Source organism: Macrobrachium rosenbergii, chromosome 5, assembly GCF_040412425.1.
Source record: "Macrobrachium rosenbergii isolate ZJJX-2024 chromosome 5, ASM4041242v1, whole genome shotgun sequence".
NCBI lineage: Eukaryota > Metazoa > Arthropoda > Malacostraca > Decapoda > Palaemonidae > Macrobrachium > Macrobrachium rosenbergii.
The window spans coordinates 22,237,288-22,262,519 of NC_089745.1; the positions used below are offsets into that span (position 1 = coordinate 22,237,288).

The following is a 25,232-nucleotide window of genomic DNA, read 5'->3' on the forward strand; positions in this document are numbered from 1 at the left end:
GATATTCTTTGAAATTTTATTAAAGATTGGCTTCTTTCACTTCAATTTGAAATGTTATGTAGTAGCCTACATCTTCCTCAATTTCGTAAAGTTGTAATGCCAGGTAATTTCCACTCAGACAATGAATTAAGCAACCGGTATCCTTACGAAATTTTAAGCACGGATTTTTCTGTGTGCTTTTCTATGTTACAAAGCCTTTATGCGGTCGATTTTCCCTTAAATAGCTGTCGGTCCTTTTCTCCTCGTATATCGCATACCATACCTATTCATCGGTAATAATACACTAACTGGCGTTTTATATAAGCATATTTTTGGAAAGAGTCTTTTACCTTTTTTTCAGAGCGCAATTTCGACACGTATTGAGCTTTCTTTAACGCGTTTGATGTTAGTGAGTAGGCTTCATAGATGGCAGTTGGTTATTTCATTGTTATACAGTGTTATCGTATGTGGGATTGCTGTTTCTTCTAGCCTACGTTCACTTATTCTAAAAATCGTCAAAAATTTCCGCAACGACATTAACTGAAAAATGTAAATATTAAGAGCTTAAGCTGTTACATGACATCCCATCAAAATTTGCATTTTGCGGTCCTGTCGGAATCAATATTATTTATCAACATGTGAAGGTAAACAAGACCCGTTGGAGAATGCCCTAAATTGAGACACGATGTAAAGTAAGTGTTATTTGGGAAAAGGATTCTGAAACTTGTTACCAGGAGACCTTGGGGAAGCTTCTGTTGTCACGAATTATTGTTTACTATTCTCAGCCGGAGAAATGACGATTCAGCATAAATTTTTGAAATACCCCATGATAAGAAATTGTTACTTTAACATTCTCGAAGTTTTCTAATAGGTTGCTACATAGACGGCAAGGGTAAAGGTGGCACCTGATACTGTAACAGTTGCATGAGGATTAAATGGCTTTTGGTTGTGAACCCCTTGTTCTTAATTCTAGTACTGTATGTATGTATCAACGGCGGCATAGACTCATTGGGTCCCGATTTCAATCCTTGCTTTATTCTGTTAGAGATTTCAATTAGCACACGACCTTTCTGTTCATGTCAGGTAGGAATTGGAGGTTTGGTGGTGGACAGGTCCATCTGCTGAGATATTAGCAACCTTTGCCTTGCTTCCTCAGGTCTCACTTGAACGAGAAGGGACTTGGTTGTGTGTGTGTGTGTGTGTGTGTTCAACCTCTACACATTGACCTGCCCTTTGCCTCTTATTCATTGTTTATAATATGTTTTTAAAACAATATTCTACAAGCCGGTTTTTCAGAAGCCAAATTAATTTCATTCTTAAATTCGGATGAAGGGAGTTCCGTCAAAAATGTATTAAAAATATTAGGGAATCGAAAAGTCGAGAGTAGATTGCATGTTAGCCGTTGTTTCACGCTAGATAGTATCTACGGAGCAAGAAAGCCAATGGCTCAGGCAAAAGAATGAACCGGCTTGCTAAATGAACTTCAAAGGAAGAAAGGAGGAAGCAACGCCTGATAGACAGTGCCACCGGCAATAGCAACAGTAGCAGCAGCAACAGTAACACAGGAGTAGGAAGGAGCAGGGACACCGTGGTGGACAAAAATACATCTTAAGTGTTTTATGGGCCGAGGAGGAGGAGCCGCAGTCTGTGTCAAGCCAGCGTAGCTGCTCCCTCACCTTGGGGTCTCTCTCCTCGTGAACTTCGTCGCGAAGTCTCGTGCTCAAGTGGAAGAGTGACTTTTTGCCCAAGAAGGGGGCAACTCCTGTGTTGTTACTTTTGCCTCTTAAAAGACTTATTTGTCTCTTTGAAACACGAGTGATTGAGAGACAAGTTTCGGTCTATGAACGGATCGACAACACAGATCTGGTGACAGTGTTTACCGAGAAGCCGCTAAAATATTTTCCTGGGACCAGTGTCGGGCAGTCATGTTTTCTACGTTCTTTATATTATGTATAGGCCTACTGGCCGTAACGCGTAAGTAGGACAGTTGACTTAATCATCTCTCTCATTTGAAAACTCTGCACTTCACCAACCGTGATTAATAGTCTGGCTTGTTACTAAAATACTTTATCTTAACTCGTCATTTCATAATAGATGACAATCGGGATAATGGAGATTTTACTGCCATATATCATCCGTTGCGACCACCGCTCATGAGTTGCTAGGTGAGCTGTCAGTTATACAGAGCAAATACAGCTCCTCATAAAAGACGTACTTGGCTTGTCCCCTTTTGTTTGTTTGATCATCTAAGAAATCTGTTGGAATTGAGACAGCCTCTTTCGTCTGCTTCCTTTTGAAAACCCTTGACGTCTCGAATCTTGGTGGATCTGGGATTGAATTGATTAGGCGCTTCTCTCTCTCTCTCTCTCTCTCTCTCTCTCTCTCTCTCTCTCTCTCTCTCTCTCTCTCTCTCACACACACACACACACACACACACACACACACACACACACACACACACACACACACACACACACATTTTACACGAAGAAAGATCAGATCTTAGAAGTAAATAAAACGTAACTAGGAAGACGAAGGACGGTAAGATCTAGACGTCACAGATAGTTAGACATGATTAACTTGGAAAGAGAGAAAAAGGCTTAGCCATAGTCAAGTTGTGTTACTGAAAAAAAAATATATATGTTTCTGTGATGCACATTTCACACATAACTCCTGAAACAGCATGCGCAAAAAAGGCCTTGTTTATACTGTCTGTATATATACGGTTAAGGGTTATGGTACTAGTTCTCGTACCTCATAACTGACACGAGATGTTACCTGCAAATTTGTATCCTGTAAGCAGGAACCGCAGCAAAACTTGTTGCTATTAATTTACCTCTGCAGCTGACTTTCATCACGCACAATGAAAAACGAGTTATACAATAAAGCCGCGAGTTCGAGTCTTGGAGAAAAATTCACCAGCTCACGAAGCCACCAACTTGAACGCTTTTCAACGTTTCCTATATAGGTCTCTTTTTATAATGACCATCTAATTTGGAACGAGCTGACTCGTGGCCCTGTCTTAACTTTAATTACATTTTTTTTAAGCAGAAAGCTTGTATAACACTGAAATTTCGTAACCAAATTCTTTTCTCTAAACCAGCACTTGGGTTGGCAAGCTCTCCTGGGAAAGTCATTAGCTCGAGGCTCTATAGCTCTCGTGTTTTTTTAGAGAAGCCTTGCGGATTCTCTTTCAGCAAAAAGAAGGTGACATTGTCTGCTTAATAGACAGGAGACATTCATTAAGCTAATTCTTAAATTTGTGGGTATGTATCTAAGTTGTTGCCAAGGCATGTGGTGTGGGAATCCCCACTTCACGGTTTGTTGATGACATAGTTAAGCCAAATGTCAACTCATTTGGTAAGTGAAATTCAAGGTGTCCTTTGTTCTTTTTCGTTTAATGCGGCAGTCAGGATTCCATTTCCATTGCTTTTCTCCTTTAGTGTGGAGTTATAGTTACTTTTTGTCATGCTTCTCATTTTCATTCGTTCGGTATTTCATAGAGAGTGGAGTTCAGGAGTGTATTTGTGTATTGTTTCTTATATACTATGACATTAATGCATGCTACTGCCTTTTTCTCCTTTTTTTTTGAGGCATTCTGGATTGCATTTGTCATGTTTCCAATTTAATACAACTTTAGGGATTAGACGTTTGTCATTTTTTCATTGAATATATCACGTTTTGAATGTTCGTAATTTTTCTCACTTAATATCCATCTCAGGCTTATTTTTGCTGTGGTCATGATTGGTAGTAGGATTCAGGATTGTCTCTTTCTTACATAAGGAATTTTTGTGTACTTGGACTTGCATACTCACTAATGAAATGCTTCTTAAGCGTTTGTTCAGCTCCAGTGGAGGAAACCTTTAAGATTTTTTTTTTTATATATATCGGCTACATATTTTTCTTTCTTTAAACATGAGTGTAGAACTTTTACTTTATATTTCAAAGGTATGACAGTAATTTTTGGATACAGGCATCCATTATATGGTATGTATGTACTGTATGTGTATATGTATGTATTCAAATGGTTTTACGGGAATGTAGAGGATTTCATGCTTTTGAAGTGTGTATGAACTAGTATAATTTTGTGCCGTCTTTTTACATGCGTATAGCGAAGGGAGGGTCAGCACTGTGGCCATTTTTCTTCCACTTCTGCCCCAAAAAATTAGAAAAAAAGAGAGTGCATCGTTTAATAGTTTTCAGTAGGGTTTTGCATACTTCCGGATCCTGGTCTATTCAAATGATTGGACCTTTCCTAGATAGTGACCCCAAGGATTTTAACCCGGTATGTATCCACCTTTGTATCGTGTTTAGCACTAGCCCGTTGGGGATGCCGTAAAAACATAAACAAAAGACTGTAAATGCCATAAAGATAATGAACCCCAAGAAATATTAGTCCTAGATAACGACCCCCGAACTTTGTTGAGGGTCACTGTCTAGCAAAGATCCAAATGATTTAATTTAATACATCTTTTACTCTTTACGGACGGTTTTATGAGCGAATGTTCCTGTGAACTGTAACAAGAATTTGCCTTTTTTTTTTTTAGTTTATTTTTTCACATTTAAATCCAAATTACTTGTAACTCAAAATATGTCTCCAGCGTCGGTTATTCTAGTCGTTGCGACGCCAGATTACGTAAGCAAAATAGTCGAGCCGTCAGCTCCTTTCCATCCAAAATGGTGAAGTCTTATCCAGCCTAAAGCGGTTCAGATTCAGTCCAGTAACATGTGCCATCTCGTTCATCTTCGCCTTCAAGGTTCCTTGTGGAAGAAACTGTTTCTTTAATGGCGATGATGCAAGTCCCCCCTTAAGATTGCGTTTTCGAAAAAGCCATGCTTTCATTAATATTTCTTTCTTTTCGTTGGCAGACAACGATGTATACTTTAATATAATCTAATCTGTAAGGTAGAATTTGAATGAGTGTTCAAAAGTGATTAAATTGGAGTGACCAATTGTACATACAGCATGTAAGAATAAGAACAGTAATTATTCCAGAACAAACGATAGAGTGATAAATTTGAGGAAAATAAAAGAGCGCAGAAGAAAGGAATGCAATAAGAGAAAATCGATAATAAACAGGTTGGAAAAGGAGCGATAAAAGATCAAGATCGTGGGAGAGACATTTAACCTAGGCCTCGGCATAGCCCAGGGATGAAGAACAACTGCTGTAAGAGGGTCAACGCCCTCGCAAGACATCAAAAATGACTCAAGTACCAAAAGTGTGGGCTCAGATTTTTCAATCATTCAAACAAAGTTAAAACAAACGGAAAGCGGGTTAAGCAGCCACAAATGCCAAAGAGCAAAGAAACAGATAAATAGCAACTAACGTAAATAACAGGTATCATCCCAGTATTCTTTTATTATTAAGTACATCACGTCGCGAAATCTCCGCGGGGGAATGGTGAGTGATCATAACTGTGATGGATGTAGATTTGATTGACAGCTGCGTGAGGGAGGCGATGGGTTATAATCCCTCCCTTTGCACGCAATTCACGTACTTCTTTAAGGACTGAAGGATGGATGAAGATTTTGAAACTGAAATGTCTATAACGATTAGGAATTTCTGCAGTAGTCATGTATCTTCTTAACTTTATTAGATCGATATCTGAGATGAGGTTGGCAGTGCGGTTTTGAATGACGAGTGAAGAATTAAACCTCATTCTTCCTTCAGAAAATGTTATATATTTTCCCAGTTCGAACCTTCTCTGTAGGTTATCAAATAACATTCAGTGGAGGATCAACTGATTACCACAACAGTAATGTAAGAAGATAATTGATTGGGGATATTTTAAATAATCTATTTATGAATACCAGAGAAATTTCTTAGAAAGGAAAAGGTAGGATGATCTTAGCAGCGATGAATGGCAGTAGTAGTAGGCGGGATTTCTCTCTGAAACGGCTCACTTTCTCGTTCGAATGAAGAATGAAGATTGTCAGCTCAAGACTGACAGAAGCAAATAACCATTTTGTTTGGGCGCAACCCTCACGTGATTCTCATCGGGTTACAAGCCCACGAACAAACACCAAAACCGTCTCCTTGGGTGCCTTTTGACCTACACAGAAGATACATAGAAACATTATTCCAACAGGCGGTCAAATACGTCACCAAATAGCTATAATAACTTCTTAGAATAGACAATTGGGGATGCTTTAGGGGCTGACGAGGCCTCGCAACCCTTGAAGTGTAAATCTTTTGTTAGTGCAATTTTCAACAGTTATGCAGTCCCCAAACATTCGGGTTTCTACTTTTTCCTAGTACACTTTCGTCCATGAGTCGCTAAATTTGTAACTTTTGGGATAACAAGCTTATGCATACACAAAAAAACACACTCATAGATACATGCATACGCACACGCACTATATATGTATATATATGTACATACATATTCACATACAAATATATAAAACGTATCTTTATATAAAATATGTACATGCACACACACACACACACACACACACACACACACACACACACACACACACACACACACACATATATATATATATATATATATATATATATATATATATATATATATGAATGCCGTCTTTCTCCTAAGCAGTTATCATTGAATGATCAAACGCTGTTAAAGCCAGCACCTCTCATTAATGCTGTTACTCATATATAATAGCTGAAGTGTTCATTACTACAAAGTATTTAAGCGCTGAGGTTTGCCCTTTCTACTTATAATGTGCAGACGTATAACACCACAATCAGAGTTTTAAGATAAATGATTGAAGAAATGTGCTTTTCCGTAATCTAGCTATTCTTTGTCTTTTGATGTCAGTATGGGTAAAGGATGTATATGATTTAATGTGACGTTTTATATATATTTGCTAAATTTTTGTTAGCATACTTATGCGTATTTGTGTTATAATTTAGCTATCTCACTCCTTTACTGTCTGTAAGAATGAAGTGGCATAGAAAACGGATACGTAGGATTTGAAATTGAATATCTTCATTGACTGTCAAGTCATTAAAAGACATGGGAAACGAATGTCTCTTTTTGACTCGCAGTTCCTCCCTCAGTGATAGGCGATTAACCTGAGCCTACAAGGACACAAGAAAGCCTCCCAATGCCACTGGAGGTCATGTACTACCGACACAGTTGGGTGAGGAACTCCTGCTCTTCTTTCCGTTTGCTGTGACATTAACAAAAGGAAATGTTGTGATGCTAAGTTCTGAATCTGAGGTAAAGATCTTGGATGATGTCTAGTGTTCTGTGTGACAAATAGAAGAAATTATTACTATTATACACTCACTCTTATGGAACAAGCTAGGGGGCCATTCACCGTTAAGCAAACTACCATGAATAATTTCCGTCAGAAAAAGAAAATTATAATAAATTAGATTTCGGACAGTGCGTAATTTTCCAGAAGAATTGGAGAATATGTTTTTTCAATGCTATAAAAAGAAATCATCCTCTTTTCTCGAGATGTGCTGTGTACTTAGTTTTCGTGTCTGTTGACCTGACACGATTGGTTTTAAGTTCATCCAGATTTTCTTTCATTTTTTATGTCATTTTCGAAATTACACGGCCACACTTAGCGTGCAGTCTTCTGAGGCTTCGGTCATTCTATATTTAACTCCCTTCTGTTTATCAGTTGATCATGTTTCTGGTCTCATTTCCTCGTTTGCAATTTTAAACCTGGCTGGTCTTGGATTGCATAATGGCGGGTCTCTCCTGTCTGGCATTTTCATCTTACTGACTATTTTGTATTGTTGTTTTCTTCATACGTCTTCACAGTATTTTACAAAATCCTACAGCCATGATTTTGTACTGATTTAAGGATGCCCTTTGTTTAAAGCTTGCGGGTATACAATCGTTCAAAATGATGCATGGGTAGACGAGAAAATGGAGATTGGTTCAGCAAGCACTTGCACAATTCCGAAAATGCAGTCCGGCTAATAGGATTGGTTCAAAGAAAAAGAAGGAGCTCATCAGCTGAGCAATGCCAACTTGAGCGGGAATCTGCAGGTTGGCTCTCGACCAAAGTGCCGCAGACTACTTTACTGTACTTTCATTTTTACAGTACTGGACAAGGTCACTTTTCTTAGAGTTCTTAGCGTGATTTTGAGTTTCTCATATGATGATAAGATGATTTATGTGATGAAGCACTGCATTTAATAAGAACATAAATATCCACAGTGAGTAGTAGAAGGGCGAAAGGAATCTAATACCGCATTGCACATTGAGTAAAGAAGGCTCGAGCGTTGGGCTCGAGCGAAGAGGCATTGCACTCCAATCTTAGCACTATAAATACCCACTTTTTTGTTTTAGTGACGCCTATGTCCCAGGATTGCAAGTCTCGCCGAATTGTTTTTATCCCATTTTATTTCGGTACCATCCGGTGAATATTTGATGATTTTCATAGAAACCGAACAGCAGACTAATTAAGACAAGTGCAAGCAAGATTCTCTATTAATGCTTTGAGATTCATTTTGTGTTTGAAATTTATGTTTCACTTAATATTTGTGCTTTGATTACCAGTAATGTAAAACAATACAAATCAACTCAATACTGTACTTTTCAGATCGATGACTCTGTGTCCTCAGCTGTCCCTTCCCCAGTAGATTAGATCTCTCAGTCAGTTGTTCTGCTCCCATTACCTACTCGGCCTCAGTCATTCTCACAGTTGATTTGTCCCCAATACCCCAGCTGCCTTAGTCATTCCTCCACCCAGCTCCATCTGTCCGAGTTGTTTCTTCCTACTATCCCAGCATGAGAACCTTTTTTGCAACTGGGGGCTACATTACATTTGTATGTATCAAGTATTATGTCAGACTGCACCCGTAGAGTTAATAATATATCATGTGTTTCTAAAAAAAATTGACATATGCGTTGAGTAAAAATACTAATTAAATTATTAATGGAATTTTATCAACATCTCTAAATTTTTTCATCATTATAAAAACAAAAGAAACTGTGAAAATTTCATGGCGATATTTTTAACAGGCTTAAAATGATCACGATAACACACAAATAAAGTAACAAACTAACGCTGCTGAAAACACTACTCTTCTTGTTTCATTTATTGGCCAGTATATATTATTTTCAATACTTACCGAAGATAAAACATTGTAGATATGGAAGTTTTCGAATACCGTAAAAGATTTCAGGTGCTCGGGATTCTGATCAAAGGCTGGAATCATGACAAAAACGTATATGTTTATAATTCCCACGAGAGAACAGAAAGACTGGTGATTAAGGTGGTTTTAGTTTAAATTACAAGGTTTTTCTCTTCTCTTAATATACTAAATTCATTGAAGTAGTGGCGTATAATAAGAGCCAACTCTTGACTGAAATATCAATTTAATTTTTTAAGTAATATTTTCTGTTAATACGACGTGAAATACACTAGAGGACCACACACAGGCACGTTGCGAACCCGTGCATGCGCTATCCTGTGTGCCCTACTCGTTCTATCCCGATTACTTGTCTTCTTAGTTGCTACTTTCCAACTACCCAAGCTATCCCAGTTGTTCATTTGCCATCACACCAGTTGTCTCAGTTGCTCATTCCCCGTTGCCCCAGTCTTTCTGACCCTACTGCCAATGCTTCGTATGTTGGTATGCCTCACTACCCTTGCTTCCTTAGTAGTTCCGTTCCCATTACCACCTGCTTCAGTCGTTATGTTACCACCACCATGTTGCTTTAGTTGTTCCATCCCACTGCACCAGCTGCCTCTTTCATTTCTAGCACCCTAGCTGAACTCCAAGCAATCAGGCAGCCCTAGTAGTTGCTTTCCTACTAACCCAGCTGCATTGGTCAATCTGTCACCTAATCTCCTGCTACCTAAGCATGTCTGCTATCAGTCTAGCTGCCTAAACAGTTTTGTCACTATTACCCTGGTTCCTTAGCAGTTTTGTCACCACTACTTACCATCCTAAGTAGTTCTGTCACCACTAACCCAGCTGCCCAAGTAGCTCTGTCACTAACTCCGCCCCCCACCCCCCGATTTACTTACTGTCATTCTTACCCATCATGCTTAGTTGTTCTGTCCCCTTACCCCTCGGTCTCATTCATTCTCTACCCATTTACCTTGATCATTTCCTCCTCTACCCCAGCAGTTGCTGTTGTTCTTTCCCCGCTACCCCAGCTGAGTTAGGTGGACTCTTCCCTTTACTCCAGATGACCCAGTCAACCCTCACTGTAGCCCTAGCTGCCTAAGTTGTCCTATCCTCACTACTCTAGTTGCCTTCGTTGTTCTGTCCCATGACCCCACTTGTCTTAGTCCTACCATCCCTGCTGCTTCCGTCAATCTGTCTCACTACCTTAGCTGCATCAATTGTCCTGGCGTCAGGTCGATCTGGTCCAAGTAAGATACATAACAGATTGTAAAATTACATTGGAAGTATGTGGACTTTTTATGTGAACACTATTTTGATGCTTCTTTATAAAATGAAAAATGATCATGCAGTACTATGTAAATGGTTTATTATATGCATATTTACATTAGTTTTGAATTTTTATTAAATTCAGTTGTACAAGTAATTAGATTCAATTTGAAATAATTCATTAAAATCTGATCGTGGTTCAGTTTTCATTAACTGCCATTCCAACTATTCAGTTTTTAATTGATTGCTTGTGTGTATTTCTTGTTGTTAAAAGTGTTTGTGTAAAAAGTGTTTGTGTATTAGTGCTGATTACACACACACACACACACACATACTGTATATATATATATATATAGTGTTAATTTTTAATTGTTTTCGTTTCGAAATAAATATTTTGTGCTTTCTTGACCTGTGTAATATATTTTTGGAATGCTTAATTTTCAATTTTCTGTTCACAATTTTCTTGTTTTGTAAAACACTAGGGTGTTTTATTAGTTGTGTGTTAAGGCTGTATAAATACATGTACGGTTGTTATATTAATTTCACTGATTTAAAAAAAATCCGTGCGTTTATGTAAGTTTGATTTATTTATTAATTTTTTGTGCTTATTTTTATTCAGTTTTTATGCGTCCTGTATGCTTTAGGTAATAATTTTACGTTATATTATTACCAGCACTCATAAGAAAAATTATCTGTAATTATAATTATTAATTGGGTCCAGGTGAGCTGAGACTGCTTGATTTTCTGGGCCGGATCAACCGGGGCAGGATCACTTGAGCCTGTCAAATATTGGGCTCAGATCATCTGGACCCCGATCAACCATGGCCAGTATCAGCTAAGGTCGATCAGGTATTTAGGGCTGGATCGACTGGGACCACCTGTTTATTAGGGCTGGACCAACAACTACATGATCAAATGAGCCAGCTCAGATATAAGGATCCTCATCAACCGAGGGTATTCCGCTATTAGGGCTGCGTTAACTTGGGCCTCGCGGGTATTTGCTAGACTAGTGTAGTGACATACTACAAGCGGCAAACCGTTGCCGCGCGCAGCAGCGGCAAACCGCGAAAGTTTGAACCTGACATACTATCGCGGCAAACCGACCTGCAGTGCGGTTTTCTCTCAGTGTTGTTCGGACATCAGAGTAGGATGGATGTGGCAAATTTCATTAAAATTGCAACTTTGTGTGCTGCTGAAAGCGAAGGGTTATTGGAATTCCTGAAAAACAGGAGTGTGAGCGAGAAAAGAAGTGCACCTGACGATTGCTTCGAAGCTACTGCAGATCAAAGTCATCACAGGCAGGGTTGTCAACTTTGGGTTGATAGCGAGCTGAGGGAATTATATTAAAAAACAGTTAAATACAGTTTTGCTTTTAGCGATAAATATTGCAATAGATAGTACTGAGTAATTATATAATAATAGTATTATCTTGTTAGTTTAAAGCCACTTCTACCCATATTGGTGAAATTGGCATTAATAATGAAGCAATGAAAATATAAGGAAATAATAGAAGTAATACATGGAGATTTTCAACATACTTACATTAGTAGAAATATAATATATATACCAGAAAGATAAATGTTTTCCCGCCGCCGCATTTTTTGACTCTGAAAACCACCGCGCGGTCGCGGCATTATTTTTCCCGCCAACATGTGCGGCAGAAAAAAAACAGACAGCGGCAACCGCGACCGCACGCGGCGTTGGTTTCTCTAGTATGTCAGGTCCCATAGGATAACACATGCTGGCGGGATTTTTTTCGCCGCTGCCGCGCGCGGCAACGGTTTGCCGCTTGTAGTATGTCACCACAGCTCAGGTATTGTGAACTCAACAACTGGGGTCATTCAGACAATGGGGCTTGATCAGCTAGGGCTGCTCATTTATCGGGACTTCACTGACCTGTACTGATTAAGGAATAGGGCTGGGATGATCTGTTACACCAGCAAAACCAACCTTAGTGGGAATACATTCACAGTTACAAAATACAAAGCTATTATGAAATGAAAGTATCCGTTACTATATCCTCTGCAATAAGGTATTCAAATTCAGATAAATGGGATATCGGAATTGAACGATATTATTCTTTAGATTTTTTCTTTCCATTAGTTTTTGCTTTGGTATTTAAGCAGTTCAAGGCTTTTCACATGGAAAGTAGCCATTAATTATAGCAGTTTCACCGACGGAATTATAAAACAAGATTCTTTTTATTTCTGGCAGGACCATCTGAGAGTCAAAAGAGAGGTGGCCCTCGTGTTGTAACTCAACCGGGTCATTTCGAGGCAGACGCAGGAACATCTATCACACTACCCTGTGATATTAGAAATGTTGGTAAGTTTTTTTTTTTACTAATAATAATGTATGAGATTTATACAGGTCTCGATTCAACATTATCTTTCTCAGTCTGTTCTACTTGGATGGAAAGTACGAGTAAGCAAGAAAAAGTTCTGTATGAGGTTCCCAAATCACTGAGTAATTGTTGTACTTTTGCCATATCAACATGGCATTCTTTGATCTGATTTCAAGCTCATAACTTGACACAGGATTTTTAGGGAGAACTGTTATTCCTTAAACACCGAAGTCTAATTACCTTATTTTGATATGATGATGTTGCAATTACAGCTTGCGACCCATATATTCAAACCTTATGTTGCTGGTTCGTGGAGGCAGTCGAGGCATTAACTTTGAGCTATTCACTTGGAGAAGAACAAGACATTCCTTGTTGATTTCTGACAAAGGCATCACTTTTGTATTAAAAATTAGTGTTAACTCTGGTATGACCGTTTAGAAACCCGCGTCTTTGGATATAGTACATGTATTGTCCCTCCCTTATCAGATAACAGTGGGATACTGTTCAATAGTCCTGAGGAAACGGCTGACATGTTTCAGAAGACAACTAAAAATGAACAGTCTTTGGTTGATGTTCCTTATCCTGATACTCGTAACCATTTGTAACTTCCATAAACTGTACTTTTTGCTCAAGTGGTATTAATAATGCAAATAAGTAGAAAAAGCTGCAAACGGAGTTTTCTCACAAAATTTTAAGTGCCTTTGGGGCGAAATTCAGGAATTCAGGACGTCAGTGACGTATATTCAGTTCTATTTTTTTCATTTTTTTATTCTAGCAAAGTAAGCTTCTGAACTACAAGAACTTTATGTTACATTAATGACGTGCATATTTATACTGTCTGTTCACATCGTTTTCAATAAGACAAATGGCTACAGAGGTACTTTATGTCAAATTCTCATTACTCATAATATGTATAACTTTGTGCATATTTTTAGTCACACTTGTAATGTATATTTTAGGCATTGAGACCTTTCATCAATATTAGATTATATATGACCTTTCAGAAAACAGTTTTTCCTTTTTGCATCCACTTTTGTGCTAAAGACATGATGCACAGCGTGATGTCTTTAGCAGCAATGCAGACTAATAAATCATCCGAGTCGAAAGCTCAGGACACTGAAAGGAATGACTGATCTTTCAGGGCGTCGCTCGGTCTTTTGGTTCAAGGGCGACGCTCCCGACGGACGCGAGTTACTCATGCAGATGAAGAGCGTCAAGGGAACGTTCACAGTGCCTCGGCAGTATGAAGAAAGCATCGCTTCTGGGAAACTTGGTACCGACGGGAGCAACCTCATCATTAATAACCTGGATGCCTCTGACCAGGACACCTACACCTGCAGTATTGCTTGGGCAAGGCAAGCCGTCACTCACACTCTCACTGTTCTCGGTGAGTCATTGCCTGTCGAAATTTGGGTTTTGTGGTTTGTACTTTAGTTATTTAGAATATGATATATTTACATGCAAACATACACAAGTATGCATATCCAGTAGGCAAAGGCGGGTAGGCTGTGATATCCTACTGGATGATGAATTGAAGAATACGAAGAAAAGGGTGCTCTCTAAGAAGAGTAAGGTTTGCACTTGTGAACCTGAGTTAAATGTACTTTCTTTTAATACGGCTGAAAATAAAACTTATTACGGGGGAAATTAAATTATTAGTTTTCTCTTCGTGTGGCTGATAATGGAAGATATTGGTTTTCTCGGACTTTATCTATGAAATGGCTTCCATTTCAGGTGCTGCACCTTTGGAACCAGCTCCCCAGCTTTACCTGACGACAGTTCCTAGTGATGGCAAATTATCCGTAGGAGAGGGTCTGCCTGCCTCTCTCTCGTGTGTCGCGTCCGGCAGCATTCCAGCGACGGTAACTTGGTATAAAGAGGTAATGTCGGCTTCTCCTCTTCCATTTTCCTTTCAAAAATCGCTGATGATGAAGATCATTTTGATAGTTTTCTTCCCTTCACTCATTGCCGAGCAATCGGTAGCGGAAAAGTGAGAGAATGACAAATTTTAAACCTCAGTTTTATCATAATTATTGAGCATGATGCAAACTTTCTCTGAACTGACTCAGTTTTTCTGATTTCTGTTTTCTTTCTAAGGGTAACCCCGGCGTCATTACTGTGGGCAATGTCTTCAACTTGTTCGAAACCTCTCGAGAAGACACTGGTCGATATCTGTGCTTAGCTGATAATGGAGTGTCCGAGCCAGTCTCTTTCTACTTTGACTTGGGTGTTGAATGTAAGTATCTTTTCTAAGATTCTCTCGTGACACTGACTGCAACCGTGTCTTCAGTATTTACGACTGCAGAGGACCATCACGTACTCAAACACCTCCTTTCTGTTGATCCATTTCTTTACCGATTTCTTATATGATTTTATATTATTCTTCATGGAAAATGTAAAAGAATTGTTTTATTTTACATAACTCGGGTTACATTATCAGTACAACTTAATATCATTGTATGCTCTTGATGACACGGATTACAGGAATAGTAACTCAATGTCAGCAAACGAAAATGGGTGTGAAGAAAGAACTGAGTGATGTTTGGAAGAGCAAATGAAGGAAAATACTACCTTGCATTGCATTTGGCTGAACCGAAATTGTTTTTCACATTTCAGATGTTGAAGTGCAGGCGACAACCACAGAAGTTGTTGCTTCAGGAGAAGACATGATGGCCCAGCTCTCCTGTTACGCATCTGGATTCCCTGTGCCTCAGGTAAGGGGGAAATAAATTGATTGATATACTGGTTTAGGATCATTTAGCGTTGCACACATTCGCTAAGACAGACATACATAAAACTCTGCAAGAAATTAGGAAAATACTCTGCAGGAAAAAAGCTACAGTTATATAATTATTTTTTAAAGAAATAAGGAAACTAGGTTCGATTGCTCTACTCCACATACAGTATCAAGAAAGCTATCAGCAAGGCTTACGTATCCCAGAGGCGCCCCACAAACAGCGAACTAAGAGACTTTAACAGGAAACTAAATCCACCATCTGATTAAAAAAATTCCAGAGGATTACTGGTCATCTCAGTTATGGTAACCTTGTTATTTCTGACAATCCAAAAACGGTCGGGAGTGCTTTGATTTTGTAAAGATACCATACAAAACTGTAACATTTTTTGTATCAGGGAAATCGGCCACTTTATTTCATAAAGATTACCTGAGCACAGGCCCGCCGAAAGATGTACAGCTGAAAGCTATGCAATATTCGTATAAGTGAGATTCCTGTTACAGCATTAATTGCAGAGTAGCCACGATTCTTTTCAAAAGTAAAGAAGAAAGATGTTGAAATTCACCATCACTACTTATACCAACAACATGAGACTGTCACATGGATACTGAGGGGCCAGATTTTGTTGATGAAATTATCCTGACCTATCATTAAACAAGTGGTACTCGAAGTCCGCCTGTCAGACATCTCCATAAAAGGCTTCTTAAGGTGTACGTTGTTTAGGGTTGGAAGACTCTGCACTGTCCTTCTTTCATCCCAGGATCATTAAGCTAATTACAGTCTGTACTACCCGATAAGTACCGTGTGTCTGGTCTGTACCCCTCTCGCGTGTCACATTTCCTAGTGTACAACCAAAATGTAAATATAGTTTTTCATCTCCATTCTTAAAGCCTTACATCCATCTGTCTATCTACATTATATATATATATATATATATATATATATATATATATATATATATATATATATATATATATATATATATATATATATATATATATATATATATATATATATGAATATAAGAAGGCCCATAAAACACTATTTAAACGTTGAAACCATATATTTCGGGCAGAGAGAGAGAGAGAGAGAGAGAGAGAGAGAGAGAGAGAGAGAGAGAGAGAGAGAGAGTTTTCAACTGACATCGTGAGAGGGGTTACCGAGAATAAATGGATCAACATGGTTGTATTTTCATCTTTTCCTTCAAAGGTTTATCTTGAACACAAGAAGAGTTATAAGAAATCAGAGAAGTTTGGTCTTAAAGTAATTGATGCCGCATGTGCATTGGCCTACAATTTATATTGCACACACACACATCTATATGTATATATATAAACACACACACACACACACACACACACACACACATATATATATATATATATATATATATATGATATATATATGTATGTTTATATAGATGTTTGTGTACATGTATGTGTATATATTTATATATAAAAGTTCAGAATGTGGATGAAGCTGTAGCCAACTCAGACAAGTGAGCTTGATAAAAAAAAAGGCTGGAAAAACAATGTTAAAATGGATGAAAAAAGTTACCTCCAAGAGGAAGGTATTATAAAGATTATGTAGAATTCAAGTTAACACCACTAAGGTCAGTATGAGAGTGCATGTTTGCATTTTTTTTTTTTATAAAAGTATGCATTATATTCCGTTCTATTTAATTACTAGGTAAATGCTAAGGAAGGTTTCGAAGGCAGCAGGCAATAATGCTTCTATGTGTTTTGTCTCTCAGATCGCTTGGTATTCTGCATCTGGTCCAGTGGCGGAAGACGACCGACACCACACCTTCTCCCAGGATGATACACACTTCTTACAAGTAATTATTACTGAATCACCTTCATGATGTTTCATCCTGTAGTTTACGGTTTTGTTGCGCAGTCAAACTTTCTAGCGTTTTTTAGCATCGGACTTTGTACCAAGTAGCAAATATTTCTCCCTTTTTTTTGAAAGAAATGTAAGTCACTTCTGTTCGACAAGTTGATGTCATACAGTTCTCAAACCTGCGGATTTTTAAATTTTTATTTTCCCCCTGATATTGGCTAATTGGTGCAATTTAACATCATCATGCTTGGTTTCAAGTTCACGTGCGATTAGAGACTAATGCACAAATAACATCATAAAAAAATAACATCCTGTCAAATGGTACGCTACCACAAGTAATGTTTATGACTGGTCAGAGACGCCAATGATATCCAAAGCCAAGCTCGAGTATTAATGATTCCCTCTATTTTTCTAAGCGAAGTGACAATATTATATGGCTATTAACACTGATTACCCGTTTTGAAGTTATCGTTTCGTTCCTCATAACGCAAGAGAAGTGATGAAATATGTTTAATATTAACTAAAGGAACTGGTTAACTTAAAACTGAATATTCGTTTTCAAGTATATAAGTATTTTAATGTTATAGATATTTGCTCTTGAACAAATAGTCCGAGTTTTAACACTCATTTAGTTCATATTTTTTTTAACCCAGTCAGTTCTCACAATTACCAAAGTACGAGATACTCTTCTTCTTCTGTTGATTTGTAAGAAGTGAAAGTTTCTGAATCCGACAGCATTTATAGATCAAATAGTGATAGAGAATGAGATTGAACCTTCACTCAGCATCGTGCATCTCTCCTAGATCACCCAGATGACCTCGGCTGACCTCGGTGAATACCAGTGCTACGGTTACAACGAGAAGTCGCGTGGCCATGCTACAATTTCCGTGTCTGCAGCCCCTGGACCCGTAACTGTGCTCGGAGTGACGCCATCGCCGTCTGGCAACAACAGGTAAGGAAATAGAGCTGGGGTCCCATGATCGTCGTCACTATGCTTGTTTCCACAACAAGAATATAGTTCTGGGGGAGATTATGTTACACTTTTTAAAAATTTAGTTCCGCTTGTAATTGCGTGTTGGCTAATGCACTAACCACATCATAATGATCTTACAAGGGAATCTGGGTGTTGCAGAGTAAAAATTGGATAGAGATGCTAATCACATGGTTTTTTTTATTATTGCTAAAAATTAATGTCTGTGTGATCTAGGATCTTTTGAGTGTCCATTGAACGACAATCACATTTGGTGAGAATTGTCTCAAAATGTCAATCATGAGGTATGGGGACATCAAGCGAAGACCTGTTTCGTCCTCCCTTTGAAGTTGCTCAGCCTCGTCCGGAGAATTGGTGAATGGTTTCCCAATAAGGGAGGAAAAGTAGAGGTTTGAATAAAACACAAATTGGAGGACAAACATGTATTATATTTTAAAAAGTCCACGTGCAGTTTTGGAGCGTCATGTTCCCTCTTCGGTGTTTCCATGCTGAAGAGGAGCATGACGCTCCGAAACTGTAGGTGGATTTTTGGAATATATTTGTTCTCCAATCTGTGCAAAAGTAGAAGTCCTAGACTCATATTTCATGTAATTTAGTTTTCAAGTAATTACTATAATTTCTTTCGACATACCCGTAATCGTTTTTGCCTCCTAGTGACTTAGAGAAAATTCCGCCAGTTCATGTGGTTGCGATTTCGTTTTCAGATGTTAAACTTACATGGTGTGTTTATTTTAACACAGATGTCTATATGAACGATGAAACCATATTCGATCATTATTCTGGATCAATGTACAATATTCCTTTTTTCAGGTACACTGTCTCTTGGGAAGTTAACAGTCTGGCTCCGGTCAACTTCTATTACGTCGCTCTGAAGGAGGTAAATTGCATTGAGTAATGGTTGTTTTGTGATTATCCCATTTCCGTCAAAGAGCAAATTTCTTCATCCGTTTCTCAGGCTTTGGGGAACAGAAGCTGCCAGTTATTCCTGGCGTAGAGGGCTGCATGAAAGGTGCTTCTATTGGATAACAGTCAAGCCTCATTTTTGAATAATCGTTCAGACCATAGCAAGGAATTCTCTAAAGGAATTAGGTGATTTAATTTCACCTTAAAGTTAAGATTTCCTGTGATTCATTCTTTTAGTTTTGAGCAAAGTTTCTTCTTTTTGATATATTACAAGTCAGAGAAAACGTGTGTATTTTGATTGTCTACTGTATATCATTAGGCAAATTTGCTTAAGTAAATGGCTTTTAACAGCCTCTCCTCAACCGTCTCTTAGAATACTGAAGTATGAAAAAACTTTTAGGAGTAAGGGTCAGTAGATGCAACCACCAGCGGTAGTTAAGTATGACTCAGCACTGCCTCAACATTAGCAAAACTGAAAAGGGGCTGGGGCGGGGGGGCCGGCGGGTGTCAGATGTGTGGATCATTCATAATTATAGTTATGAAAAAAGAAAATTAAGTCAACACCCTGGCCTCCATGGAATCACTGAAAACAATTGTCTTTCTCTCAGGGAAATTCTGACTCCACTAGCAGTTCAAGCGTTGCTGGATCTTCTGTTCCCTACGATGGAAGGACGTTGTACCGAGCCAGCACCGAGTTTGACATGACCCCAGGTGAGACTTACGAAATCATGATCAAGGCGGTTGCAGAGGAGTACCAGCCAGGGCCCGATCAGAGAGAGCCCTACGTCTTCTATGTTCCCTATGGGCAGTCCAGCTCTTACGGATATACAGGTAAGGGCCCCTTCTCCAGCTTCATTTCAGTTTTGTTTTAATCCTTGTCCTTCAGATAAAAAACTATTAGTTTTGATATATTTTAACCTTTTTCTGTCAACACGTGCACACCAATACACGCTCACACACACGTATTGAAAACACACACACACACACATACACACACACACACACACATATATATATATATATATATATATATATATATATATATATATATATATATATATATATATATATATATATATATGTGTGTGTGTGTGTGTGTGTGTGTGTGTGTGTGTGTGTGTATGATTACGCATCAGATCGCTTAGATTAAAGATAGATATTTTAAAAGCTGAAAACCTGGGGAAACGAGAACTGTTTAGGGTCCGTGAATCTTGGAAAAGAATGATATAAGATGGAGATTTTGATGTCTTATATTATGATTTATAAGAGTATACAAAAATAAGAACAGAATAGAAAGATATGGAAGAAATATTAAAAAGAACGTACAGAACGCACGTACTAGCGATTTATTATTTTTTTGCACATTGTCCAGTTGAGAAAGCTGTTTGGTGCGAGCTTCAAGGAGTAGCTATTGAAGCCGTTCAGTACGTAGATCCAAATTATATCTAAAAACATTGTTATTAAAACTCCTCTTAACGATTTCTTTACTTCCAGAAACCAGACCCAGACCACAGTACACTGACACAAGGGACAGGACAGAAAGCACCACCCTAGAGCAACCCACCGACGACGAGGACGCCTGGAAGTGGTGGAAAGTAGCCATGACTGTGATGTCCAATTTACCTCGAGTAGCAAGGGTGATGCAGTAAGGTTAGTTATGATCTTCAGAGTGATACCTTCATTATTTGGTAGTGAGAGCAGTTATTATGACAACGGTAGTCAAAAGAATAGTGACGAAAATATATTTCTGAAGAATAATCATTACGCTGCTAATAACTGTTTGTCGATGTGACCACTAAGATTAAAAATAATAGTATTAATGCGTATCCCATAAGTTCATCCCTGGTAAATTCCCCCTCACCGATATTCCACTCATTAAATTTCCCCCAAAATAACCCACCCACACCCGGTCTAAGAGCTGCTTTAAGGGTGAGAGATCGTTCACCCAGTAATTCCACCATTTAGCCAAGGCAACTGATTTAATAATTCACTTAACTAGCTGGCCTGAACTAGGGCGGGGTGGCTCCGCTGTGTAACTCCATGTCATTTTATATGACCCACTTTTGCCCTTCATGCAGACTGAAAGTGATACAGAAACACTGTGATAAGGAACGCTGCATAAATGATTAAGCATTACACGTAGACTTGAGCAGACTGTCGATGTAACCATTTTGACATTGGCTGCAGAACTTTGTTTTTTTTTTCCTTCTGTAATAACTGTTGAACTTTTTTCATAATTTACAATAAAGTCATTACCTCCATAATTTCATCTGTTACATAAGTGGATTTCAAAAACCTTAAGAAATTTCATAGCTCAATTATCAAGGTTTCCGGATAGCCTACAATAAAGGTAAATAAAGATTTTAGCTGCAGACTTCGGATTTGCACGGCCTATGCCTCAAAGAAACGAAATAATTACTATAATTAGCGTAAATAGACGAAAATTACCTAGAGGAGGAGAACTGAGCTATGACCTCAATGAGTTTTTTCACTAAAGTAAAAATCAAGAACAGAATGCGATGGTAATTGTGTTTTGTACATAGTACCTCAATGGTAATATGCTATTTATATTTTTGTTTAAGTGATTCAGTTCTTTTGTACTAACACATGTGCACGTACGTGGTAATGATTAACGTATATAATCGTTTATTTGCAAAAACGTGGATTTTCTGGGTCAGAGCTAAAATGTTTAATTCATTTTCTTCAACAGATGTTAGTGTCGCTTCGTCGGAGGGGCTAAATAACAGCATCGAGATTCGTCAACATTCAGGGGCAAAGGCTGCTATGGCATTTGTTAACTAGAAGTTTACTACGAACTGAAAACATTACAATTGATAGACCAGTTTTATTTTGTGAAACGTGAAAGCGATTGTGACAACAGAAGGAAACTCAAAATGCCGATTTTTTTGTCTTCATTTTCTGTCCTCATTTTCACGGAGCTCCCTGAAGTACCTGTGGTGATGATGGAATGATTTTTTTTCCATCCTAAGCGCTGACCCATGAAGAGGGTTATTTTGTTTCTCAGTTTTTGATTTGCCAGCAAACAGGATCTTTTTATTCTACCGTGCTGACATTCATATGTCAGGCTTGCGTCTTAAAGTGAAATTAGTGCAGCTGTTGGTAAACAAAGACAATCATAACTTTCAAATTCAGTTTGTCCAGATATTGATAAAATGGCCACTTTCTACTGTTAGATTTTAGTTTCACTGGCTTAATTTAGAAAAATACACCGTTTTATGTAGTTTTGGTCGAAAGTGGCCTCTGGGTTATGTAATACAATGTAGTAAGTAAAATGGAACTGATTTAAGATGAAAATATAAATCGCCAAACAGAGTCGTATTAATTGAGTACCTTCCAGTCAGCCAATGCCTTAAATGTGTTAGAGTCTGAATGGTTAACTTTAAGCTACTGTTTCTACTGAATTCACCCTAACACACTCTCTTTATTGAAAAGCCTCTCGCATTAGATGCTCTCTCTCTCTCTCTCTCTCTCTCTCTCTCTCTCTCTCTCTCTCTCTCTCTCTCTCTCTCTCTCTCTCTCTCTCTCTCTCTCTCTCAGGTGAATATGAGGATATGTAATTTCTGTAAGCCTGAAACTTGCAGCATTTTATCATTCAATAGAAATTCAAATGAACTGCAATGTTGTTCGAAGATGACCCTGGCAAATTATAGTAAAACAAGATGATTATAGTATGCGGTAATATCATGGATTATAGCTATGGGTATAATATAGCACACGCTTAATTCATCCATGTTAATTGTAAACATACCTACGTTAACCGTAAGTTTCAAGGAACTAAAAATGGACAGAAATACAGTTATTTTCCGAAATTTAACATCATAGACCTGCCGTAAGAACTAGGCAGTGATTTTAAACTTGATTGCAGATGGCGCCACTCCTCTAGCAAGAAAGCCTGAGCAAGGAGTCCGTGGTTCCTTAGTTCTCGCTTAATTCTTCGTCCTTGTCGTTTTAGTTATCATCGAACATGGGAGAAGTTAGCTTAACCGGTTGCACTCTAGGTTGAGGGTTAACACTGTTTTAAAAATTTATTGTGCCTGGAAGAATCTTCGTGAGAGTTTTTGTGTCATTGTCAAGTTGCAAGTACGTTAAAATGTATTGTTCTGGGTAAAGATAATTTGTGTAATTTTTTTTAGCTTTTACTGTTTCCCGTATTGTCTTAAAAGTTTTGAGAGGCATAGCTATATTTGGTGGTTTGTTAGGATGTTTTCAAAGTTCGGCATTAGCATACTCGTTGGTGAGGTTGAGCTGGTTGTAGGTGGCTCCCTTGTTGCATAGATTTTAGTATTAGTTGTGTAACGAGCAGACTGTAATCCCACTGATCTAAACCTGATAATTTTGGTAACGGTTGCTGTCTGTCCTAAGACTGTAATCCCACTGATCTAAACCTGATAATTTTGGTAACGGTTGCTGTCTGTCCGAAGACTGTAATCCCACTGATCTAAACCTGATAATTTTGGTAACGGTTGCTGTCTGTCCTAAGTTCAGTTACCGTAAAGTTTAAGTGAATTGATATATAAATCCTCAGCTTCCCTAAGTAATTTATCTTAGTTTAACCAGATAGCTGAGCTGATTAACAGCTCTTCTAGGGCTGGCCCGAAGGATTTATTTTACGTGGCTAAAAACCAGTTGGTTACCTAGCAACTTATTGTGGAATCCGAACTACATTATAGCGAGAAATTTTCTATCACCAGAAATAAATTCCTCTTATTCTCCATTGGCCGGTCGGAGATTCGAACTCGCGGCCAGCAGAGTGCTAGCTGAGAACGGAACCCACTTTCCCAACGGGGAACTAGTTTGACTAATTTGGGTACTATGTATTTTGAGCACCTGTTCATGATTTGCCATGCTCGTGTACTTGTACGTCCATTGTTGTGTTCCGTAGGTCCCTTGCACATTGGAGGTCTTGACAATTAGGCTGCGGCACTGTCCCGGGGGTTTATCGGTATGCTTGTCTTTAAGCTGTGTGGATTTATCAATTTGGGTGCAATATTTGTGCATAGACTTTAGCAACTGTTCGGGGTTGTGAAAGTGAGTGGTTTTGAGCCAGCGTGTGCAGATCTTAAACCTTACTGTACACTTAAACCTTGGGTAATGCGGAAGACAAAGCATAGTTTCCGATTGGGGTATGTGCCCTTAATCAGCGCATGAGTGGAGATAAAATTGCCTCGGAAATAGGAAGTTCAGATTATGGTTAAAATGGAGTGATGACTCGACCCATTAACAGCAGACTTTTTAAAGTAAACTTTTGTTCGTGGGTTGTGAAAGTGAGGGTTTTATAATTGAGGAATAAGGCAGCGTGTCTTTGTAGTTATATCCATGTAAAGTGCGGTTCCTTGCAGAGTGCCTTCCATGTAGGATCTGAAAAACACAACCTTCGACAATAGGCTAAGGTGAATTCTCCCAACCTTGTATAATATCGTTTGTGTTAGAATAAGAGCATACGCTGCTTTAACTATTGTGGTGGATAAATATGCGTATCATATAGGGATTTAATTGCTTTTTTTTAGGTTTTGGTTATAATTTTCTTTAGTGTTCACGTCAATGACGTAGAAATTTAAACTTGCTCCAACAGAACGCGTCGTTAAAATTTTTCTTACAGTATTTATCTAATTTCGGCTGTTTCAATATGAAGAATAATTGAAGGTTTTGTCATTCCTTATTTTATTATACAGGAGTACATTAGAAGTTGGTCTAACGTAATTTTCTGTTTAATCGGGAAGTTTCATTATTTCTGGTTCTGTTCCTGGTTCTTTACAAAATGCAGTTATTTGTTCCCTTCCATTATAAATTTTTATAAAAAAAAAATTACTTTAAATGGCGACTTAACTTTTTTGGGGGTTATTTTGTTATTGGCCCACAATTCTTTTACAGAAGTAAATTTTTACTTTTACTTCTGCAGGTGGCAGTTGCAGGCAGAAACGCAGTACGGAGCTCTTGGACAGACTTCAGTCCACCCCAGCAGTTCAGCTAATTATCGGCATCGCCAAGATCTTAACTACCATGAAAGCAGTGTTATCTACTAAAGTTTAACTAAACGTTATATTTGAATATAGCAAATTAATATAATAACTGAGTAG

At 38.3% G+C, this 25,232-nt stretch overlaps 1 protein-coding gene across 2 annotated transcripts; it reads left to right on the top strand.

Annotated features, from left to right (window-relative positions):
* The first annotated feature begins 1,405 nt into the window (after nucleotides 1–1,405).
* Nucleotides 1,406–25,231, top strand: LOC136838585 (protein amalgam-like). 2 transcript variants are annotated; one of them, XM_067103791.1, is made up of 12 exons: nucleotides 1,406–1,953; nucleotides 12,534–12,644; nucleotides 13,805–14,050; nucleotides 14,398–14,543; nucleotides 14,761–14,899; nucleotides 15,280–15,377; nucleotides 17,152–17,235; nucleotides 18,044–18,192; nucleotides 19,042–19,108; nucleotides 19,743–19,965; nucleotides 20,629–20,784; nucleotides 25,055–25,231. In XM_067103791.1, exons 1-11 carry the CDS (start codon nucleotides 1,905–1,907, stop codon nucleotides 20,781–20,783), a joined length of 1,467 nt encoding a protein of 488 aa, XP_066959892.1. In that variant the 5' UTR covers nucleotides 1,406–1,904; the 3' UTR covers nucleotide 20,784; nucleotides 25,055–25,231. The 2 variants fall into 2 exon arrangements, with proteins under 2 accessions (XP_066959892.1, XP_066959891.1); XM_067103790.1 differs by lacking the exon at nucleotides 25,055–25,231 and adding an exon at nucleotides 21,845–22,465.
* The last annotated feature ends 1 nt before the right edge of the window (nucleotide 25,232 follows it).

Coding starts and splice junctions, on each gene's coding strand:
- LOC136838585 (XM_067103791.1), top strand. CDS start 1,905: ATGTTTTCTACGTTCTTTATATTATGTATAGGCCTACTGGCCGTAACG. Junction 12,645..13,804: donor CTGTGATATTAGAAATGTTG/GTAAGTTTTTTT, acceptor CTGATCTTTCAG/GGCGTCGCTCGGTCTTTTGG. Junction 14,051..14,397: donor TCACACTCTCACTGTTCTCG/GTGAGTCATTGC, acceptor CTTCCATTTCAG/GTGCTGCACCTTTGGAACCA.